The sequence below is a fragment of the Somniosus microcephalus genome, chromosome 3, assembly GCF_052327205.1.
Source record: "Somniosus microcephalus isolate GS21.2 chromosome 3, FLI_Smic_1.0, whole genome shotgun sequence".
NCBI classification, from domain to species: domain Eukaryota; kingdom Metazoa; phylum Chordata; class Chondrichthyes; order Squaliformes; family Somniosidae; genus Somniosus; species Somniosus microcephalus.
This window is the reverse complement of record NC_140989.1, coordinates 76,426,772-76,449,290: the sequence shown is the minus strand read 5'-3', so window position 1 is coordinate 76,449,290 and position 22,519 is coordinate 76,426,772. Positions and strand designations below refer to the sequence as shown.

At 46.3% G+C, this 22,519-nt stretch overlaps 1 protein-coding gene across 3 annotated transcripts in view; it reads right to left on the bottom strand.

Annotated features, from left to right (window-relative positions):
• LOC147121149 (tyrosine-protein phosphatase non-receptor type 14-like) overlaps positions 1-22,519 on the bottom strand; it is a 311,830-nt gene that overhangs the window by 69,854 nt on the left and 219,457 nt on the right. For all 3 annotated transcript variants that reach the window (XM_085981181.1, XM_085981179.1, XM_085981178.1), the window contains 2 exons: positions 19,898-19,995; positions 7,243-7,310 (listed from right to left, as the gene is read on the bottom strand). In XM_085981181.1, coding sequence (XP_085837307.1) covers positions 7,243-7,310; positions 19,898-19,995 — 166 coding nt within the window. The remainder of the gene's footprint in view (positions 1-7,242; positions 7,311-19,897; positions 19,996-22,519) is intronic.

Here is a 22,519-nt window from a genome sequence, read left to right as displayed (position 1 = left end):
AATAATATTACCTTTTGTAAAAAAAAGTCCAGTAGCTATAGGCATTTTGCTACAGTTAACAACAGTAAAAAGGTCACAGCTGGGCTCAGCTAATCCTGTAATAAAATGAACTCCCAGCCTAACCTTCATAACCTTTGCATGACTGTAGTTCGTGGGTTATGAGGTCAGCTAACTTGTTTGATAAATATAGTGTTGAATTGGAAGAGTTAGGTATCCTCAAATGTATTTGACATTAATGGCATGCTCCCGATTCAGATTTGTAAATAACTTTGAAACTCATCCCCAGTATTTACATAATACAAGCAGTTCTTAAAGCAGAATTTCTGGTCTACTGGTTGCAGTGGGAAAACTATCCCAGCGTGGCTTCAGTTTGTTTAGATCAGGCACACCTGCAAAGTCAAAAAGATTTTCTTATAGTTTTAAGAGAAAAAAAACCCTGAAAGGAATCAGGTGTGTTTGATCTTCTCACAAAAAATAGCTTCAAATGAGCAATCCTGCCTTGGCATGGAAATCAGAAACAAAAGATAGCACCCTACAGGTGTGGGGCTGCCTGCAGGCATAGAGTGCTGTTTGTCTTATTATTTCTGATCAAGTTCTTGCATATTTCACTGACAGAAACAAGTATCATAAGGAGGATCTACAGCATGAGGTTGGGGGAAATCAGCTGTAGTATTTGCATGCTCTGCTGGCCTACAAGAAATCAATAGCTTCCCAGAGAGGTTTTGTTTTATTTCAATCTCAGCACTGTAGCATCTCTTAAAGGTCAAGACAATCGGCAGCCTTTAATCTAATATCACATTGATTTTCCATACACTTGCTATTTCTCATGCTGCTAAATCACCCCATTTATACTGCAAAAGGTGGATTCAGCAACAACTGTGAGAAGGTAGTTGCTCAGAAGTGGTGAGCAGGAATGGCAGAGGAAGGTTCATATGGCAATGTGAAAGTTTACTGCGGGCCCAATATGAGAGGGAAAAAGCTCAGGCAATCTGTAGCTATAACCAAGGCGGTAGGCCTGTGAAAGTGCCAGAGATGGCAGCTGTTTACCTTCGCCACCACTGACATTTATCTCCAAGCGAAATAGGATACATTAGTTTTGAAATGAAAAAATAGTTTTGTCACAGTTTTTCCTTTAAAAAATAATGCCACAGAGAAATCTGATTACAATTTTATTTTTTTCCTATCAATACACCTTGTGACTACTTTTGTTCACAATACTGATAGCGTTGATGGGCATGGGTCGATGGAGTTACTAACAACAATGGGGTAAGGTGTCCAGTTTGTACAATGGGAACAAAATTGTAGAATTGTACAGCACAGAAAGAGGCCATTCGGTCCATCGTGTCTGTGTTGGCTCTTTAAAAGAGCTATCCAATTAGTTCCAGATCCCTGCTCTTTCCCCATCGCCCCGCAAATTCTTCCTTTACCCATTTATAAAAAAAAGAACAAGTTCATGATTTTAGTGTATGTAATGCAGAGATTAAATATTCCCCAATGAAAGGCAGCTAGTTTACACGAGCAGTTCAAATGCCAGCACTGGAGCAATGATGAAGGAGGCGAGTGTATTGTAGCCAAATTTGTGGACGATACAAAGATAGGGGGGAAAGCAAGTTGTGAGGAGGACATAAAGGGCTGGATTTTACCAGCCATGAGGAGGCGGGACTGCTGAGAAAATCAAAAAAAAATGGGAGCGGGTCCCGACCCCGCTCCCAACCCACCTCCAACCAATCTTCCCGGGAGTCAGGTACCCGATTTGCGCAGGGACCCGACTCCTAGCGGCGGGAAGAGGATTATAGCCACTTAACTGCCTGTTAACAGGTAGTCAACAGGCAGTTGAGAGGTTTTTTCCCCATTTTGAGACTTCTGCTGCGGGCTTCCCGACATCGGGGAACCCCGCCAGGGTAAGTGAGGCGTGCTGTGGGTCTGTTGTTACGTATGTGTATAGATGACAGTTGCAGAAGTGGTGTGAAGGATGCAATGGGACAGTGGTGAGTATCAGAGGTAAGGAAATGTTGGGAGTCATTTTTTAATGTGTTTAGATTTTTCTGTAGGTGACAAGCTTTGAAGTGTTTCTGTGGCCTCACCTCATTGGGAGAAGTGACAGATTGTTTCTGTACCCTCACCTACAGCTGCCATCTGTTTTATCCTAAGGAGAGAGTCATTGGAGAGTCTGGGCGCAAGGGCTCACCTTTGCACAGTGATTGGCAGTGTTTGACAGCACCTCAATTCTGTCAAACACTGTCAAATCATCTGTCAAAAATGAAAGGATCATGTCACTTTAAGAAAGCCGGCAGATGAAGCGTCATCAACTGACGTCATCTGACATCGGCTTTCCCTTAATTGGCCGGCAAACCCGCAGGGCAGGCTTAACAAGGCCAATCAGGGAAAAATAGCTTCTGTGCGTCGGACGTCGCTCTGGGCGGGATTAAAACCCGGAAGGCAGCAGTCCCGCCCCCAACTCGTCTCGGCAGGTAAAATCCAGCCCAAAGAGTCTGCAAAGGGATATAGATAGGTTAAGTGAGTGGGCAAGAATTTGGCAGATGGAGTATAATGTGGGAAAATGTGAAGTTATCCACTTTGGTAGGAAGAATAGAAGAGAAAAATATTATTTCAATGGAGAAAATCTACAGAATGCGGCGGTACAGAGGGATCTGGGTGTCCTCGTACATGAAACACAAAAAGTTAACATGCAGGTGCAGCAAGTAATTAGGAAAGCAAGTGGAATGTTGGCCTTTATTTCAAGGGGGATAGAGTATAAAAGTAGGGAAGTCTTGCTACAACAGTATAGGGTGCTGGTGAGACCACACCTAGGGTACTGCGTACAGTTTTGGTCCCCTTATTTAAGGAGGGATATACTTCCATTGGAGGCAATTCAGAGAAGGTTCACTAGGTTGATTCCTGGGATGGAAGGGTTGTCTTATGAGGAAAGGTTGAGCAGGTTGGGCCTACACTCATTGGAGTTTAGAAGAATGAGAGGTGATCTTATTGAAACATATAAGATTCTGAGGGAGTTGGACAGGGTAGATGCTGAGAGGATGCTTCCCCTCATCAGGGAATCTAGAACGAGGGGGCACAGTCTCAGAATAAGGGGTCGCCCATTTAAGACGGAGGTGAGGAGGAATTTCTTCTCTCAGAGGGTCGTGAATATTTGGAATTCTTTACCCCAGAGAGCTGTGGAAGCTGAGTCATTGAATATATTCAAGGCTGAGATAGACAGATTTTTGAGCAACAGGGGAGTCAAGGGTCATGGGGAGCGGGCAGGAAAGTGGAGTTGAGGCCAAAATCAGATCAGCCATGATCTCATTAAATGGTGAAGCAGGCTCGAGGGGCTGAATGGTCTGCTCCTGCTCCTATTTCTTATGTTCTATGCTCTTATGTCTGTGGAATTTAATTCAACTCACTCACAATGTTGGGCTGAGTAACTATATCAACATTCACTGCTTTTAACAGAAATATGGCACAGGAATATAATGGTTACATAATGGTGAAACTTAAAATATTTACTTTGCCTAAAACTGTTTTTCTTGTAGCCTGTTTTGAGATGACGTACGGTATGAGAGTTAAGTCTTTAGAAGTGTACAAAGTTTACATATGGATCAACCAATGTTACAGAATTAGTCTAAGAACAAACTTGATCTGAACCCTAACAGAGATCCAGAAATACCTTAGACTGCATTTCAAAACATGCACTGAATCAAATATTTTAATCTTTCACTACAAAACTCCTCAAAATGTCTGAAACTTGACATATATTAAAACCAAAGTTAGATTTGTTGACATTGCCATTCTCTGGTATTCATCACTTCCATTGTCCTGGACTCCACATGACAGGACAGCCCCCACCATGCCCAATGCTGTTCTATAACCAGCCAGCAGGGGGTGTAGAGTTGCATTCAAAGCAGAATTGTTTTCAATTTTTTTTACTACCTGTTGGTTCAATGCCCATGACAAAAACTAGTAATGTTGGGGGAAGCTCAATGGCAAATACTACAGTGGTTTCCAGTCTGTAAAATCATATAGGCAGCTGGAATCCTGTTAAGACCTCTAGCGGCTACATGTGTCCAGCACATAAACTAACAGCGTTCACCATTATTACCCCTTTGGAACTAACCGCAACTTCAGGATTTAGCGCATGCGCATCTAAACGCGGTAATCCTGAAGTTGTGGTAAGTCATTCACTGCTCTGACACTGGTTGTGCAGTGGACCACCACCACCATCGCCCCCCCACCCCACCTATAGACGGCACAGTGAAATCAGTGAAACTGACAAAAACTTGGGCTTTTCTGCGGTAATATCACTGTTAAATACCCCATTAAATGTTAAGCCTTGTTGGGATAGGTGTAATTAGGGTTTTAGCAACGTATTGACTGGTAAATAAATTTTCTGCCCAGACACAATGGGCCGAATGGCCTCCTTTTGTGCCGTAAAGTTTTATGATTCTAAAAAACTAATTTTCATATTTGTGGAGTGTCAAATTTCTCCATTATGATAAAAATTGCAATTAAAAAAAAAACTTTTAAAACAATTTTTTTTTAATTTTTTTAAGTTTGTTCATTATATTTAAGGTTTTACCTTATCCCCATTTTAGAGTCCCAATCTTTGATTCACTCTCTAATATTTTTTAAAATTCTGGATAAAAGCAGCTTCTCATTTCCTGCTTTGCTGTCTGTGAGAATTCACAGCAGCATCACCCTAATGAGTCCCACTATAGAGCAGTGAAATCAATTATGCGCTGGAAGAGGCTAACTTCTCGCTACAGAGATTGCGAGATCTCTGTGGGCAGCTTTCTATGGGGCCAGCGGTGAACGCCTTTGCTTCGCCGCTGACCGCAAATTACGGGCCAATATATTCAACTGATCGGAGAGTCTTGATGTTGACCTTATTCCCCAGAACCAACATCACTCACCATGATGATATGGGAGGACTGCTGGTGAGTAGGGAGAATCGTAAAAAATCTTAAAAATAATGGTGAGACTATGCGGCAGTAATCCTAGGTCAGGATAGAGGATAGAACAACTACACACTATAATCCTGACATAAGTTCAGGGTTACCAACCCTCCAGGATTGTCCTGGGGTCTCTAGGAATTAAAGGCCGCGATTTCCCCTACCTCGGCGGGTCCGATGTGGCTGGGGTCGGTGGCAGGTTCTGACCCCGCTGTTGGCTCCAGCCCATCGTCCAAAGTGATTTTACATTGATTGGGCTCGTTAAGCCCGCCCAGCGCGTTTGCTGGCGAATTGAAGGAAGCGGGTCTGATGATGTCACTTGATGACGTGTCATCAGCTGGTTTCCTTAAAGGGACCATGCGCAAATTTACTTTGACAGTTGCGCTGTCAGTGTTCTACAGCATTGAGATGCTGCAAACACTGACAAGTACTGCACAGAGGTGCACGGCTGCACCCAGGCTCTCCCATGACTCCTTCCATATGCTTATAGGGGAGTCACAACACACAGGGAGGTTCTCTTCCCTTCCAATGCACGGAAGAGACCTCCCCAGGAGATCAACGAAGCCAGGTTGCACACTGCACAGGAGGACACAAGTAGGGATGTCGTCAGGAGGACCAGGCTGCACTGGCGCAAACCTTTCAATGATCTCAGTAGATCACAAAACATTACTGCAAAGCCACACTCAACCTCATCCTGCTGTGCCACTCATCATATCCCCATCAGTCTGCCTTCCCGACCCTACTCCTGCACATCCTTACTCACACCAACTTACCTTGCACCTCCACCCATCCCTCTCCATCCATATTATCACTTTCCCATTTCACTAGCCACCCCTCACGCTCACCCTAGTCCAATCATACCAACTAACACCACACAAGGGTAGGCACTTGTGTGTTTTAGTTAATGTTCATGTGAAGTTTCTGTTAATGTGCTGTCAAACATTGAAATCTTTATTTTCAACACTTTGCGTTCTTGGACAGATTTGTGTGCACCTTTGGAAGTGGTTTAGTGAGTTGCAGTGAATGGTGAGACATAAGGGTACCTCCGCAAAGAGTGTGAAAGGAATGGCTTGGGCATTGTAGGGATGCTTTATGGTGCTGGTGTGGAGCGGTGCCAACCTGGCGCATCATGTGGCAGCCAAGGTGTACAGTGTCAAGTGAAGTAAATCTGGCCATGGTGAGGCCATTCCTGGCCTCCCGGACAGCAATGTGCTCAGGTGCTGATGCCCTATGTCCTGTGCAGCATCAGTTGGTTGCAGAGAAGTTTGGTGTTGTTGTTGGTGCGCCTGGTAATGCTGGTGTTGGGGCTGATCGTGGTGGGATTCTAAGGACCAAGGTGAGATAGTTTCAAGGGCACCAATGCTGATGGAACAGATGGCAAGTGAACTTGAGATGACAGAAGCGATCTGTCAATGGTGAGAGGGGTTGTTCCAGTGAAGTGACACTGGATACAGAGTTTACTCCAAATACTTGCAACCTGCATAAAGCTCAATCTGTCTTCCAAATGCAGTAAGCAACAGCTTCTGAGCCTGGAAAGTGAACAGCTATGAGATGGGAGCTTTTAAAGCACAGTTGCAGCTGTTAAGAGGTGATTTCATGCCAACACAACTCCCGACCTCCTTACCTGACATGATCCCTGAACAGCGTGGAACCCGTGGGCAACCTCGTAAAATTTAAAGGTGAGCTCAAAATACTTTTTAAGTGGCTCTCAACAAGGTCATAATTACCTAAATTGCCTCCCCTGCTGCTGTGTGCCGGGTGTGTTCAGCATTGACAGACCCGACATCTGGGAAAGTCATGTGGCGGCGGGTTGTCAGTGGGTTCCCGACCCATTGTTCACCCACTCGATCCGCCACCAAATGCGCCCGCTGACCCCCCCATAAAAATTCCCCCCAAAGATTAATCTTGTGGACACTGGTGCAAGCATCCCGGCAGGAAACTCATAGGGGCATTAAAAAAAGTGTGTTTTTCCATTTTCTTTGAAAACTTTAATTTATTAGTCATAAAATTACTGAAGTTGGGGGGGGGGGTGGAAATGGCTGTTTGACTGGACGGGGTGGTTGGAGGTCATGTGATGAAACCTCCAGCAATGTGTCCAACTAGTGTTGGCATCTCTGCATACGGTGGGTCGTCGTCGGCCCATGTTACAGAGATGTACCTGTTCTCTATTTTTTATAAAGTCATTCAGGGAGGGTTACAATCCGTAGACTTAAAAATACTTTTTGTAACAACTCAACACATCCAGAATTATTGACCAGCATAATCTACTTCAAATGCCGTATTTCATTTCACTTACCATTGGGAACAAAACATATTCCCTGAGGAAATCCTGGGACTCGTACTGTCCATAATCTCCAAAGTCAGCTGTGAGGAAAGAGAACAGGTTGGCAATAATTATCTTATTGCTGCTATTGAATGAACCCTCTTGCAAAGTGAAAATAGCTCACTTTCAGTTCATGGTGGATCGAGGCACAAATAATAAAAGTATTAAATGCATTATTATATTGGGTTTGAAAGTGCAAGCCATATTACAACTGAGATTAATATTGAAATCAGAAGTTATTAGGATGCAAAGTGATGACTCCGCTTCTGCCATTAGCCACTAACAGCGAGTTCTCCCAATTGTTCGCTTGGTAAAGCCAGCATGTAACTGAGCCCGACAGATCCAAGCTCCCAGGTTCAATTCCTGCTCTGTTAGTGATCTAGTTGATTTCAATTGGGATGGCAGTGAGACTGCTATAATTGGACTAACTATCCCTGGGCTACAATAATTGTAAAAATCAGTCAGGATCACTACTCAGTTATCCTCTACTTTAAATTGCATGTGTGTAGATGTCTCAGACATTTAAGAATGACCATTGTAAGATACCAGAGGGCACCCTTGGATCTGTACCCAAGCTGGAGTCAGTGCCTTCAATAGAGCAGGAGGACTGAAAATTGACAAATTTTTAAAAAACTTATAAAATTTACAAGTATGTTTAAAAACAAAGTAACGGTGGAAGTTAATTTTTATACCAGTTTGGCAAATTTTCATATTTTGTTTAAAAATAGGCATATTTTGTCACCATCACATCACAGCACAACTGAAAGTGAAAGGACTTTTATACCTAATACCCCAACATGTCTTCTACAGGATCAGTTTCTTCAGTCAGATTTGGCATCAGCAGTATCTAGCCAATGAACACACACACACACACTCAGTCACACGCACACACACAGTCACACGCACACACACAGTCACACGCACACACACAGTCACACGCACACACACACACAGTCACACGCACACAGTCACACACCACACACAGTCACACACCACACACACAGTCACACACACAGTCACACGCACACACACACACAGTCACACACCACACAGTCACACACACATACACCACACACACAGTCACACAGTCACACGCACACACACACAGTCACACGCACACACAGTCACACAGTCACACGCACACACACCAGTCACACGCACACACACACGTCACACGCACACAGTCACACGCGCACACACACAGTCACACGCGCACACACAGTCACACGCACACACACACACACGCACACACACACAGACACACACACAGACACACACACACACACACACACACACACAGACACACACACAGAGACACACAGTCACACGCACACAGTCACACGCACACAGTCAAACGCGCACAGTCAAACGCGCACACAGTCACACGCACAGACACGCAGTCACACACAGTCACACGCACAGTCACACGCAGTCACACGCACACACACCACACACACAGTCACACACACAGTCACACGCACACACACAGTCACACGCACGCACACACACACAGTCACACACACAGTCACACGCACGCACACAGTCACACGCACACACACACACACACAGTCACACACCACACACACACACATACACCACACACACACAGTCACACACAGTCACACGCACGCACACAGTCACACACAGTCACACGCACACACACGTCACACAGTCACACGCACACACAGTCACACGCACGCACACAGTCACACGCACACGCACACACACACACAGTCACACACCACACACACACATACACCACACACACACAGTCACACACAGTCACACGCACACACACAGTCACACGCACACACAGTCACACACAGTCACACGCACACACACGTCACACAGTCACACGCACACACACAGTCACACGCACGCACACAGTCAAACGCGCACACAGTCACACGCACAGACACGCAGTCACACACAGTCACACGCACAGTCACACGCACAGTCACACGCACACACACCACACACACAGTCACACACACAGTCACACGCACACACACAGTCACACGCACGCACACACACACAGTCACACACACAGTCACACGCACACACACAGTCACACGCACGCACACAGTCACACGCACACACACACACAGTCACACACCACACACACACACATACACCACACACACACAGTCACACACAGTCACACGCACGCACACAGTCACACACAGTCACACGCACACACACGTCACACGCACACACAGTCACACGCACGCACACACAGTCACACGCACACGCACACACACACACAGTCACACACCACACACACACACATACACCACACACACACAGTCACACACAGTCACACGCACACACACAGTCACACGCACACACAGTCACACACAGTCACACGCACACACACGTCACACAGTCACACGCACACACACAGTCACACGCACGCACACAGTCACACGCACACACACACACAGTCACACACCACACACACACACACATACACCACACACACACAGTCACACACAGTCACACGCACACACACACAGTCACACGCACACACAGTCACACACAGTCACACGCACACACACGTCACACACACACACAGTCACACGCACACACACACAGTCACACGCACACACACACACAGACACGCACACACACAGACACACACACAGAGACACACAGTCACACAGTCACACGCACACAGTCACACACAGACACACGCACACACACACACACACACGCACACACACACAGACACACACAGAGACACAGTCACACACAGTCACACACAGTCACACGCACACACAGACACGCACACACAGTCACACGCACACACACCACACACACACACACCACACACAGTCACACAGTCACACACAGTCACACACACAGTCACACGCACACACACAGTCACACAGTCACACACAGTCACACGCACACACACCACACACACAGTCACACAGTCACACACACAGTCACACGCACACACACGTCACACAGTCACACGCACACACACAGTCACACGCACGCACACAGTCAAACGCGCACACAGTCACACGCACAGACACGCAGTCACACACAGTCACACGCACAGTCACACGCACAGTCACACCACACACACAGTCACACACACAGTCACACGCACACACACAGTCACACGCACGCACACACACACAGTCACACACACAGTCACACGCACACACACAGTCACACGCACGCACACAGTCACACGCACACACACACACACACAGTCACACACCACACACACACACATACACCACACACACACAGTCACACACAGTCACACGCACGCACACAGTCACACACAGTCACACGCACACACACGTCACACAGTCACACGCACACACAGTCACACGCACGCACACACAGTCACACGCACACGCACACACACACACACAGTCACACACCACACACACACACATACACCACACACACACAGTCACACACAGTCACACGCACACACACAGTCACACGCACACAGTCACACACAGTCACACGCACACACACGTCACACAGTCACACGCACACACACAGTCACACGCACGCACACAGTCACACGCACACACACACACAGTCACACACCACACACACACACACACATACACCACACACACACAGTCACACGCACACACACACAGTCACACGCACACACAGTCACACACAGTCACACGCACACACACGTCACACAGTCACACGCACACACAGTCACACGCACACACACACAGTCACACGCACACACACACACAGACACGCACACACACACAGACACACACACAGAGACACACAGTCACACAGTCACACGCACACAGTCACACACAGTCACACGCACACACACACACACACACGCACACACACACAGACACACACAGAGACACAGTCACACGCACACAGTCACACACAGTCACACACAGTCACACGCACACACAGACACGCACACACAGTCACACACAGTCACACGCACAGTCACACGCACACAGTCACACGCACACACACCACACACACACACACCACACACAGTCACACAGTCACACACAGTCACACACACAGTCACACGCACACACACAGTCACACAGTCACACACAGTCACACGCACACACAGTCACACGCACACACACCACACACACAGTCACACAGTCACACACACAGTCACACGCACACACAGTCACACAGTCACACACAGTCACACACACAGTCACACGCACACACACACAGTCACACACCACACAGTCACACACACACACAGTCACACACAGTCACACGCACACAGTCACACGCACACACACAGTCACACGCACACACAGTCACACGCGCGCGCACACAGTCACACACAGTCACATGCACACACACAGTCACACGCAGTCACACGCACACACACACAGTCACACACAGTCACACGCACAGACATGCACACACACACACACACACACACAGACACACACACACAGAGACACAGTCACACGCACACAGTCACACACACAGTCACACGCACACACACAGTCACACGCACACACAGTCACACGCACACACACACAGTCACACGCGCACACACACACACACAATCACACGCACACAGTCACACGCACACACACCAGTCACAGTCACACGCACACACAGTCACACACAGTCACACGCACAGACATGTGCACACACACACACACAGTCACACGCACACACACAGTCACACGCACACACACAGTCACACGCACACACAGTCACACGCACACACACAGTCACACGCGCACAGTCACACGCGCGCACACACACACACAATCACACGCACACAGTCACACGCACACACACCAGTCACACGCACACACACAGTCACACGCACACACACAGTCACACAGTCACACGCACACACACCAGTCACAGTCATACGCACACACAGTCACACGCACACACACAGTCACACGCACACACAGTCACACACACACAGAGACACACAGTCACACGCACACACACACAGTCACACAGTCACACGCACAGACATGTGCACACACACACACACAGACACACACACACACACACAGAGACACACAGTCACACGCACACAGTCACACGCACACACACAGTCACACGCACACACACAGTCACACGCGCACAGTCACACGCGCGCACACACACACACAATCACACGCACACAGTCACACGCACACACACCAGTCACACGCACACACACAGTCACACGCACACACACAGTCACAGTCACACGCACACACACCAGTCACAGTCATACGCACACACAGTCACACGCACACACACAGTCACACGCACACACACAGTCACACGCACACACACAGTCACACGCACACACACAGTCACACACACACAGAGACACACAGTCACACGCACACACACAGTCACGCACACACACAGTCACACGCACACAGTCACACGCACACAGTCACACGCACAGTCACACGCGCGCAGTCACACGCGCGGTCACACGCGCGCAGTCACACGCGCGCACACTCACGCGCACACTCACGTGCGCACACACACAGTCACACACACACAGTCACACGCACACACACAGTCACACGCACACAGTCACACGCACACACACAGTCACACGCACACAGTCACACGCACACATATACACACACACACAGTCACACGCACACACACACACAGTCACACACACAGTCACACGCACACACAGTCACACGCACACACACACAGTCACACGCACACAGTCACACGCACACACACAGTCACACGCACACACACACACGCACACACAGTCACACACAGTCACACACACAGTCACACACACAGTCACACACACGCACACAGTCACACGCAGTCACACGCACACAGTCACACGCACGCACACAGTCACACGCACACAGAGTCACACGCACACACACACAGTCACACGCACACACAGTCACACACACACACAGTCACACACACACACACACAGTCACACACACACACACACACAGTCACACGCACACACACACAGTCACACGCACACAGACAGTCACACGCACACACACAGTCACACGCACACGCACAGTCACACACACACAGTCACACACACACTCCACCCCCAACCAAGGACAATGTGTGTTATGGGAAACAGGGGGAATAAAATAAATTGTATTTTAAATATGTGTTCTTATTTGAGCTAGCTAGGTACAGCATCTCGAGCTGTTTTCAAAGAAATAAATAATTATAAAGTGCCTTTCAAATCCGAAGAATGTCCCAAAACAGTTCACTTTTTGACGTGCAGTCTCTGTTGTAATGTAGGGATGTACAGCAGGTAATTTTCACACAGCAAGGCCCCACAAACAGCAATGAGATATATGACCAGATAATTGGGATAATTAGGAGAACTTCTTACAAGTAGTTCACCTGAGAGGGTAGACAGGCCTCAGTTTAATGTCTCATCTGAGAGTCTGCACTCCAATAGTGCAGCACGACCTCAGTACTGCACTGGCGTGTCAGCCTAGACTATATGCTCAAATCTCTGGAATGGGGCTTGAACCCACGACCTCTAAACTGAGAGGCAAGAGTGCTACCGCTGAGCCAAGCTACCTTCAGCTACTCAAAGGCTAGTTCAGGTAGTTCAAAAATGTATCTGGCAAAATCAAAGAATACTCACTGATGAGATTTATTTTATCCAACTATTCCTATTAAGGAACATCTACAGAATAGAGCTACACATATCAGAGCTGGGCCCAGGCCTATGTTTCCAGTACTTTTTTTTTTCCATATCCTAAGATTTCAAGAATCTGATGTCTTTTAAGATATAACAACCATCTGCATAAATACATTTCTTCTAACCTTTTCTCCCTCTCTCAGTTAGAATTTTAAATTGATGGCCCCTAATCACCCAACCACAGGAAGTAGTCTTTCCCTATTGACTATCAAAACCCTTCATAATTTTAAAAACCTCAATTAAATCTCCTCTTGGTCATATTTGCTCCAACATAGTCCTAATAACTCAAATCTCTCTTCATAACTGTAGTTTCCCATCCCTGGCATCATCCTGATGAGTCTACCCTGGAAACTCTCTATGGCTTAAGTGTCCTTCCAAAAATGGGGTGCCAAAATTAATCAGAGTACTCTAGCTGCAACCTAACTAATTTAGTATTGCTTCTTTACTTTTGTACTCTATGTCCCTATTTTTAAAGCCCAATATGCTGTTGACTTTTTTTGTGGCTGTATATACGCTCACGGACACTTTCAAGGAATGACATATTTGAATCCGAGTACCTCTGTTCATCCACGCTCTTCAGCATCTTGCCATTGAATATATATTCCCATTCCTTGTTTTTAACTCTCAAAATGTATTACTTTACACTTACTCCAATTAAATTCCATCTTCCACCTGTCTGCCCATTCTGCTAACCTCTCTATGTTTTACAGTCCTCCTCATCAGCAGCTTTTAGCAGCAGACAAGCTAAGGTAGGCTTGGGCTGATAAGTGGCAGGCAACATTCGCGCCACAGAAGTGCCAGGCAATGACTATCTCCAACAAGCGAGAGTCTAACCACCTCCCCATGACATTCAACGGCATTACCATTGCCAAATCCCCCACCATCAACATTGACCAGAAACTTAGCTGGACCAGCCACATAAATACTGTGACAACAAGAGCAGGTCAGAGGCTAGGTATTCTGTGGCGAGTGTCTCACCTCCTGACTCCCCAAAGCCTTTCCACCATCTACAAGGCACAAGTCAGGAGTGTGATGGAATACTCTCCACTTGCCTGGATGAGTGCAGCTCCAACAACACTCAAGAAGTTCGACTTCATCCAGGACAAAGCAACCCGCTTGATTGGCACCCCATCCACCACCTTAAACATTCACTCCCTCCACCACCAGCGTACCATGGCTGCAGTGTGTACCATCTACAAGATGCACTGCAGCAGCTCGCCAAGGCTTCTTTGGCAGCACCTCCTAAACCGGCGACCTCTTCCACCTAGAAGGACAAGGGCAGCAGGCACATGGGAACACCACCACCTCCAAGTTCCCCTCCAAGTCTCACACCATCCTGACTTAGAAGTATATCGCCGATCCTTCATGTTGCTGGATCAAAATCCTGGAACTCCCTCCCTAACAGCACTGTGGGAGTAGCATCACCACACGGACTGCAGTGGTTCAAGAAGGCAGTTCAACTCCACCTTCTCAAGGGCAAAAAGGGATGGGCAATAAATGCTGGCTTTGCCAGCGACGCCCATATGCCATATGCAAATAAAAAAAAGAGCTGGGTAATGTTGTGGAGGTGGAAGTAAGTGGTTCCGGTGGTGGATAGGATGTGGGGTTTAAAGCTCAGAATGCCAAGGCTGCAAATGTTTTACTGAGTGTGTGCCCGGGGAGGGAGACAGAATTGGTGGTGAAGGAGCTAAGTTTGTGGCAGGGGCAAAAGACAATGCCTTGCGTCTTACTGATTATGATATCTGTGACTTGATATAGTAGTCTTACAGCACAGAGGCAATCAGGCGGCTGACAGAAATGGTGGGGAAATACAGCTGGGTTCATGAACATGCCCCCCACTCTGCCTAAGCACACAGACAAGTATAGACACAATTTGCCAGCCCTGTATTTGCCAGCCCTGGGGGGGCGGGTTTGGAAGCGGGACTGCCGGGAAAATGGCAGAATGTGGGGGCGTGTGCCCAACCCGCCTCCATGCCACCTTGCCAGGACGCGGGTAGCCAACCCGTGCCGGGTCCCACCTCCTCGAGGCGGGAAGGGGATTAATGCTAATTAACTGCCTGTTAACAGGTAGTTAACAGGCAGTTTTTTGGCTAATCCCTATTTTGAACCCTGAAGTGTGGGCTTCCCAACGGCTCCGAACCACACCAGGGTCAGCGAGGCGGGCCGTCCATCTGCGGGGGTCGGAGGGGCCGAGATGGGTGTGCAGGTGAGTAATGGGTGCATATGTGCAGGGGTAAGTGTGTAAGGTGTGTGTAAAGTGTTTTAATAAGTTTTACTTACCTTTACTTCTTCCTGCAGGCTTCCTCCCTTCAGATCTCAGGAGTCCCTCAGCTCACCGGCACAGAAAGCAGAATGGCCGCTGAACTGTCAAAAGCTGCAGCCTTCTGCTTTCTGGTCAGGAAGGCTTTCTAATTGAGTCCTGAGTAAAGACACAACTTAGAAGACAGATTGTCAGTGATTGACAGCTTCACAGAGCTGTCAAACAATGACATTTCATCTGTCAAAAGCTCTTGACAGATGAAACGGCACTCGCTGACATCACCTGTAACTGGCTTTCCCTTAATTGGCCTGCTAACCCCGCTGGGCGGGTTTAACAAGGTCAATCAAGGGAAAATAGCGTGGGTTGGCCACAAATCGATGGAGGCGGGACTAAAACCCAACAAGTGGGAGTCCCGCCTCTAAAAGCTCCCCATTGACAAAATCCAGCCCATTGGTAACTGAGGCCCAAAGAACCATATTCCAGCAAGGAGTACACAACTTCAGGAGAGGAGATGAGGGGAGAAAATTAGCAGAAAAGAAATGGATAAAGTAAACACACCACATACAGCTGTGCTAAGAAAAAAACTGTAGATGCTAGAAATCAGAAATAAAAACAAAAGAAACTGAAAGTACATAGAAAGTCAAACAGTTGTAAAGAGAAAAGACAGGTTAGTGTTTTGGATGTAGACCCTTTATCAGAGCCCAACAGTACAAGCCCCATTTCAGTATGGGCATTGAGACAATGTTGTAAACCAGTGCTGTCCAATATGCTAGGCTAATTGGGAATCCATATGTGGCCAATTGCATTTCTGATTAACAAATGAAAATAAGTAACAGACATAGACGCTGGGCATGTGATCCCCATGACTCATATTCACACGGCATGTGCATGTGCACTTTACTCTGCGTGTTTGTTGGTGAAATGGTAAGATGAACAGCAGAGTGTGCAAGTGTTTTTTGATCTATACTTCCTTGGTTACTGCTTATTGGTTATCTGCTAAAATGGTGTGTAACAGTTGAAAACACTGGACTTCAGCACCATGGAATCACTAGCAACATTGTATAAAGGGGCGTGGTCATCATGGTCAGTTCAACTAATCAGAATTAGAGCAGCTCCAACAGGTCCAAAAGGACTCAGAGCCTCCTACTGCGTTCTGGATGGAGGAGGAGGCGTGGGTTTGGCACGACTCGTGCATGTTAACATTCTCAGCAATCACTCTGATGAAGTCGAAATACTGCTCACAACTGCTGGATAAAAACTTAGAAGCTATGTTATTATTGTGACTGATAAATTCATGCTAGAATCCTAAACTTTGGTGGCTGGCGTTTGTTAAGTAAATATACGCCTGAAGTACATTTACCTGTACTGTGTACACAGTGCTTTCTACTAAGGATTAGTGTATGTGGCTAAAATGGTGTCACCGCAGCCACTCCAGTGGCTAGTCCATGATCTAAATTGACAACACAGTTGTAAATTTTAAATGTTTAAGCATATTGCACATAAACATGGTTTACTACTGCTAGTCAACATTACAATTTACCACACCTTCAAATCTATCCTGTAAAGGAGACTCATATAAACCATCTTAACAAATACAGCTCTTGTTCCACAACCAATAAACCAGACCCTGAAATTCCATAAAACTCAGCACAGCTGCAGTGCATTCCTGTGTCCCTTCACACCTACATGACAATTTCACACTTTGTAGGTGCCAGGAATTCAATTCACTACAATTGGATGTCATCCCACAAAAAAGTAGGGCACTTGTAAACACAAAAGGTCCAGCTTCTCTGCTGTGGTCAAGATAGAAATGTACAAATGTGTAAACACTGCTCTGCTTATTCACCACATGCTCCATCTCATTAGCTCGGGATGGCAGCCACTGCTTTAAGCTAATGTAATTTGTTTCTGTGCATTAAACTCTGCATATCAGACATGAATCTATGAGAGTAATTTTGCACAACTCCATTGCCAGTGTAGAGCCATGCTAGAAACTAGCACAGATTGGAGATAAGGTTAAAACTGTAACCCTGATTCTCCAACCCATTTTTACTGCTCGCGAGGTTCTGCATCAGCAGCACAGTCTTGCAAAATTACTCTTTATGGTCTCAGTTTTCCAACAATAAGCCAATAAAATGAATGGGTTGTTGTCAGCATTATGATCGGAAAATCTAGGCTAACATGTGTGTGTGTCTAATCAATTTATTCCTTTACCTATAAAATTGTTTTCCTGTAATTTGCTACGGCTTAAACCTATTTTTTGATTTATAGTGCAGTGTAAAGAATCTCAGAAAAACATACTCTTAGCACCAGTCTGAGATCCCCTAGTACTTCATTGAAGTGGCCTTTCTACATCTGAGAGCCTGAACAGTGAATGTCAGTGGACAGTGACACTAGGGGAGATTGCACAGCTAAACTTGGGCCTATCTTCACCCTACATCATACACACACACATTCTGGCAGGGGTAACATGATACTGAGCGCCAGTGGAAAACCCAACTGATTTTTGTCCTCCGTTGTAGAATCCTACTGCCATCCTGACTGAGATCAGTGGACTTTTTAATAATACCCAAATGAAAAAGACAAATTTGAAAACCAAATCCAATTTATGTTAATTCATATTCAGAATCATATTTATTGCTGATCCCAATCCCAATTATTTTATACATCTGTCAATATAGAAAAGGAAAAAGTGCCAAACATGAGCCACTTTTATGCTGATGCTTGTTTAGATTGGTTTTCAAGAAATTGGCGGTCCCGGGCCTGTTGTACTATTAAATCCTGCTTCCTAATCCCCACAGCAGAATTATAACTCAGTCTATGATTCTGTTGCCGCAATAATGAAGCCATAATAGGGTAAATGCTGGGAGCAATCTCACAGAATCCAGTCTCCAGGCCTGACCTAAACAAGCAGCATCATTAAAGCAGTTATGGATCATAAGCCTGCTCAGTCTGTTAGATGGCGATTTCATAAATGTTTATGACGGACACCCCCTACCACCGAAGTCACTAATTGGGCAAGTAGACTGTGTGGTACTGTTGCCTACAGAGCAGGAAGATCCAAGGTTTGTTCCCTGATATAGGCCAAGGTAGCTGATTTGAACATGGCACAACTGTCCTCAGTGACTCAGCTAAGGAGTAAGAAAAAACAATCAACTCAGTTTCCCATTGATATTAAGTAACACTAAAGAGAGATAGAGAGATGAAAAAGAGTATGTGAATGTGGGTATGAGTGTGTGCACTCGTGCACGAGTGTGTGTGGTGAGGGCCTCTATGGTCAAATAGCCTGCCAACATTCACTGTCTAGGTTCACACAGGAAGAATATCACTTGGAAAGAAGCCAGAGCATCCAGAATGTGCAGTCAGTAATATCCTGACGCACATATCATGGATAGTTATTGGCTATGGGCCCATGGGTTGATCTCATACCAATAGATGGGAACAGGAAGATGGCTAGGCGTATAACGATGAGCACTGGATTCTGGGACAAATTGTGTCAGTTCCAGTTTATATAAGACAATATTATTCCCCTGCCAGATTACCACCTCACTTGTTTTCAGAGGTGATGCAGCTGAATCCAACTGGCTACATTCTAAGATATTCAAGTCAAATTTATCTTGCTGCATGCATAAAATTCAGAGTATAAGGGGCAGTAGTTTCTGAGAGCAGCATAAACAGAAAGGCAGAAACTCTGCAACTATACTTACCTTGCACAGCTAAACCAGCTAGCCTGATACCTTGCTCCAACGTACAAGGAAGCCGTCCATCGAGCACATCTTTCTTTACTTGAAGGTAATACTGATACCTGAAACAATGAGAACAGAACATCGTCGTCAAGTGGTGTTGATCCACTTTATTTCATAAATTGAAATAAGTACCTTTTTTAAAAAAAAACTTAAAAAACCCAAGAATTTGTATGTTCCCATGGACAGTTCTTGGTTGTGTAGACCAACAGATCAGTACTAAAAAGTAAGCGTGGCGACAAAGAATAAAACAAGAACACAACCTAAGGTTGTGGTTGTGGTTCAGTCCGTAATGTGTGGCAATGAGCCATTAAGATACCTTCGATCTCCGGGCTGTGCCGAGAAACTGATCTCAACCAGGCTGCTGGTACAATTGGCCTCAGTGTCATTAGACTAGAAAAAGAGGGGTGGGGAAAAAAAATCAGACCAGGCTCATGCTCCTAAACTCCATGACATCTAGAGGAATATGTCTATTACAGGTAGACTATCCTTTATCCGAACTTCCGAAAACCGAAAATCTCTAAAAACCGAAAGTTTTTTCGTTCAGCGTAAGTCGTGCGCATGACATGACCAGAGTGGCGCACGACTTACGCTGAGCAGGGCAGAGGGTCACAGAGTTCCCTCCTGGGTAGGAGATTGCAGGCCGAGCCGGGCAGTGTGAAGGAGGTACCGGGAGAGTGAGCCCAACAATACAGCGGCCCATCCGATATTCTTTTCTCCCCCCCCCCCACCCCCAACCCAACCTGAACCGCGGCCCATCCGATATTCTTTTCTCCCCCCCGACCCAACCTGAACCGCGGCCCGTCCGATATTCTTTTCTCCCCCCCACCCCCCAACCCGACCCGACCCCCGACCTGATTTGCGGGCCAGCTTAGTAGGAGTCAGACGATATCCGGCTTTCCAGAGAAGCAGGAAGGGGAATGAGACACGGAACAGTCGCAAGAGGTAGCCCGAACTTTTAAAATTTATATTAAATACAAATTTCCCAGTCTTATAATAATACCTTCTGAAATCCGAAAAATTCCGAAAACCGAAACTCAGCTGGACCCAAGGCTTTCGGATAAGGGATAGTGTACCTGTATATAGAGGAGTGACGAGGGAAAGCTTAAGCTCAGCATTAATTTTCAACTCCATCCCCAACACGTCCGCATACCCACAGAGCTAAATAGTATTCACTGTCCAGGCTAGTGCCCAAAGAACATTGGTTGAGGTAGCAGATGGTTGCTAGCCTCACCGTAGGTCACCGTCTTCAGAAGAATAGGGCATAAAATGGAGAAATATTGAGGGAAGAGTCAATGATGTTTTTGGTACATTAATATATATGTTCGCCACAGCCCAACGATACAGAATAAACAAATGGGCCCGAGCTGTCAATAAATATTTACTGGTAAACAGATCTTAAAACAATATTGGAGGAAAGAGGACTTTTTTCTAAGAAGTTATGTAAATATCTGGATATTTACCTGATATAACCTTCAGGTCTAAAATTTCACAGTGGGACCATTCACACACATTTATGGTTATGTTGATGGTTGCTTGCCAAGACCGTGCAATGACCCACCGCATTGCTATAACATGTTTGCCATGTCGTAGCTGAACAGTACTGCCACTGTGGGAATGTGCTTTCACTGATTGTTGTCACCAAGAGCTACCACACATACTACAACCTGGCACTGGTGCATTAACTGCTTTCCAACTACACAACAATGACAATATAAATACTGCTAGGTTGCAGAATTGTCAGTCCGTATGATACACATGCAAGACATTTGCCGTTTACTGAAATCAAAGTCTTGATTATGCAGGTGCAGTTTCTTCCCAGCTAATGAAAATAAATTACACTTCTACATGGTTTATAGTCAATCCTGTACTATATTGTCTGTTAATATAATAAAAATTAAGTAAAAATAAGCAGATTGTCCTCTCATTTTAACTTTACAACAGAATATTACACAATGGTTGGAAATTTCATGTATTAGTCAGCCTCCGAGTTTATTAAAAAAAAGTTAAATGTAACACCATGGCTCCATTCTGTTCAAAGCCACTGTGGAAGAGGTAGGTTTTAAGGAAATGTTTGCATGTGTGAGGAGATGTAGCAAGATGAAGGGGTTTGGGAAGTTTCAGAATGTGTGGTCAAGATGGCTGAAGGCACATCCAAGAGTGGGGGGTTGGGGCATGGGAACACACAGTAAAGCAGATTTGTAAGAATGGAGGGTGCAAGCAGGAGGAGGTTGAGAAGATAGAGAGAGGCAAGGCCATGGAGGCATATGGGAATGAGGATTTTGAAATGGTCGCGCTAATGGAAACTGAAAAGGTGGACTCAGGTGGAACGTTCCCTTTAAGCTGCACGGCCACATGGCTGCACAGCACTCTGCCGGTTCCACACAGCCCGGGACTGGCTTTTTCAATGTAAAGTTTTGCACATGTGCAGAACTGTGATTGGGCTGCGCAGCCCCTTAAAGTGGCCGCGCGCCCAAAAAAATAAGAGGGAACATTGCTCAGGTGGTGACTGCGGGTTTCTGCAGCAGTGGGGGTGAAAATGGAACACATACGAGTTTCAGTGCACTTTGCTTCGAGTTCATTTAG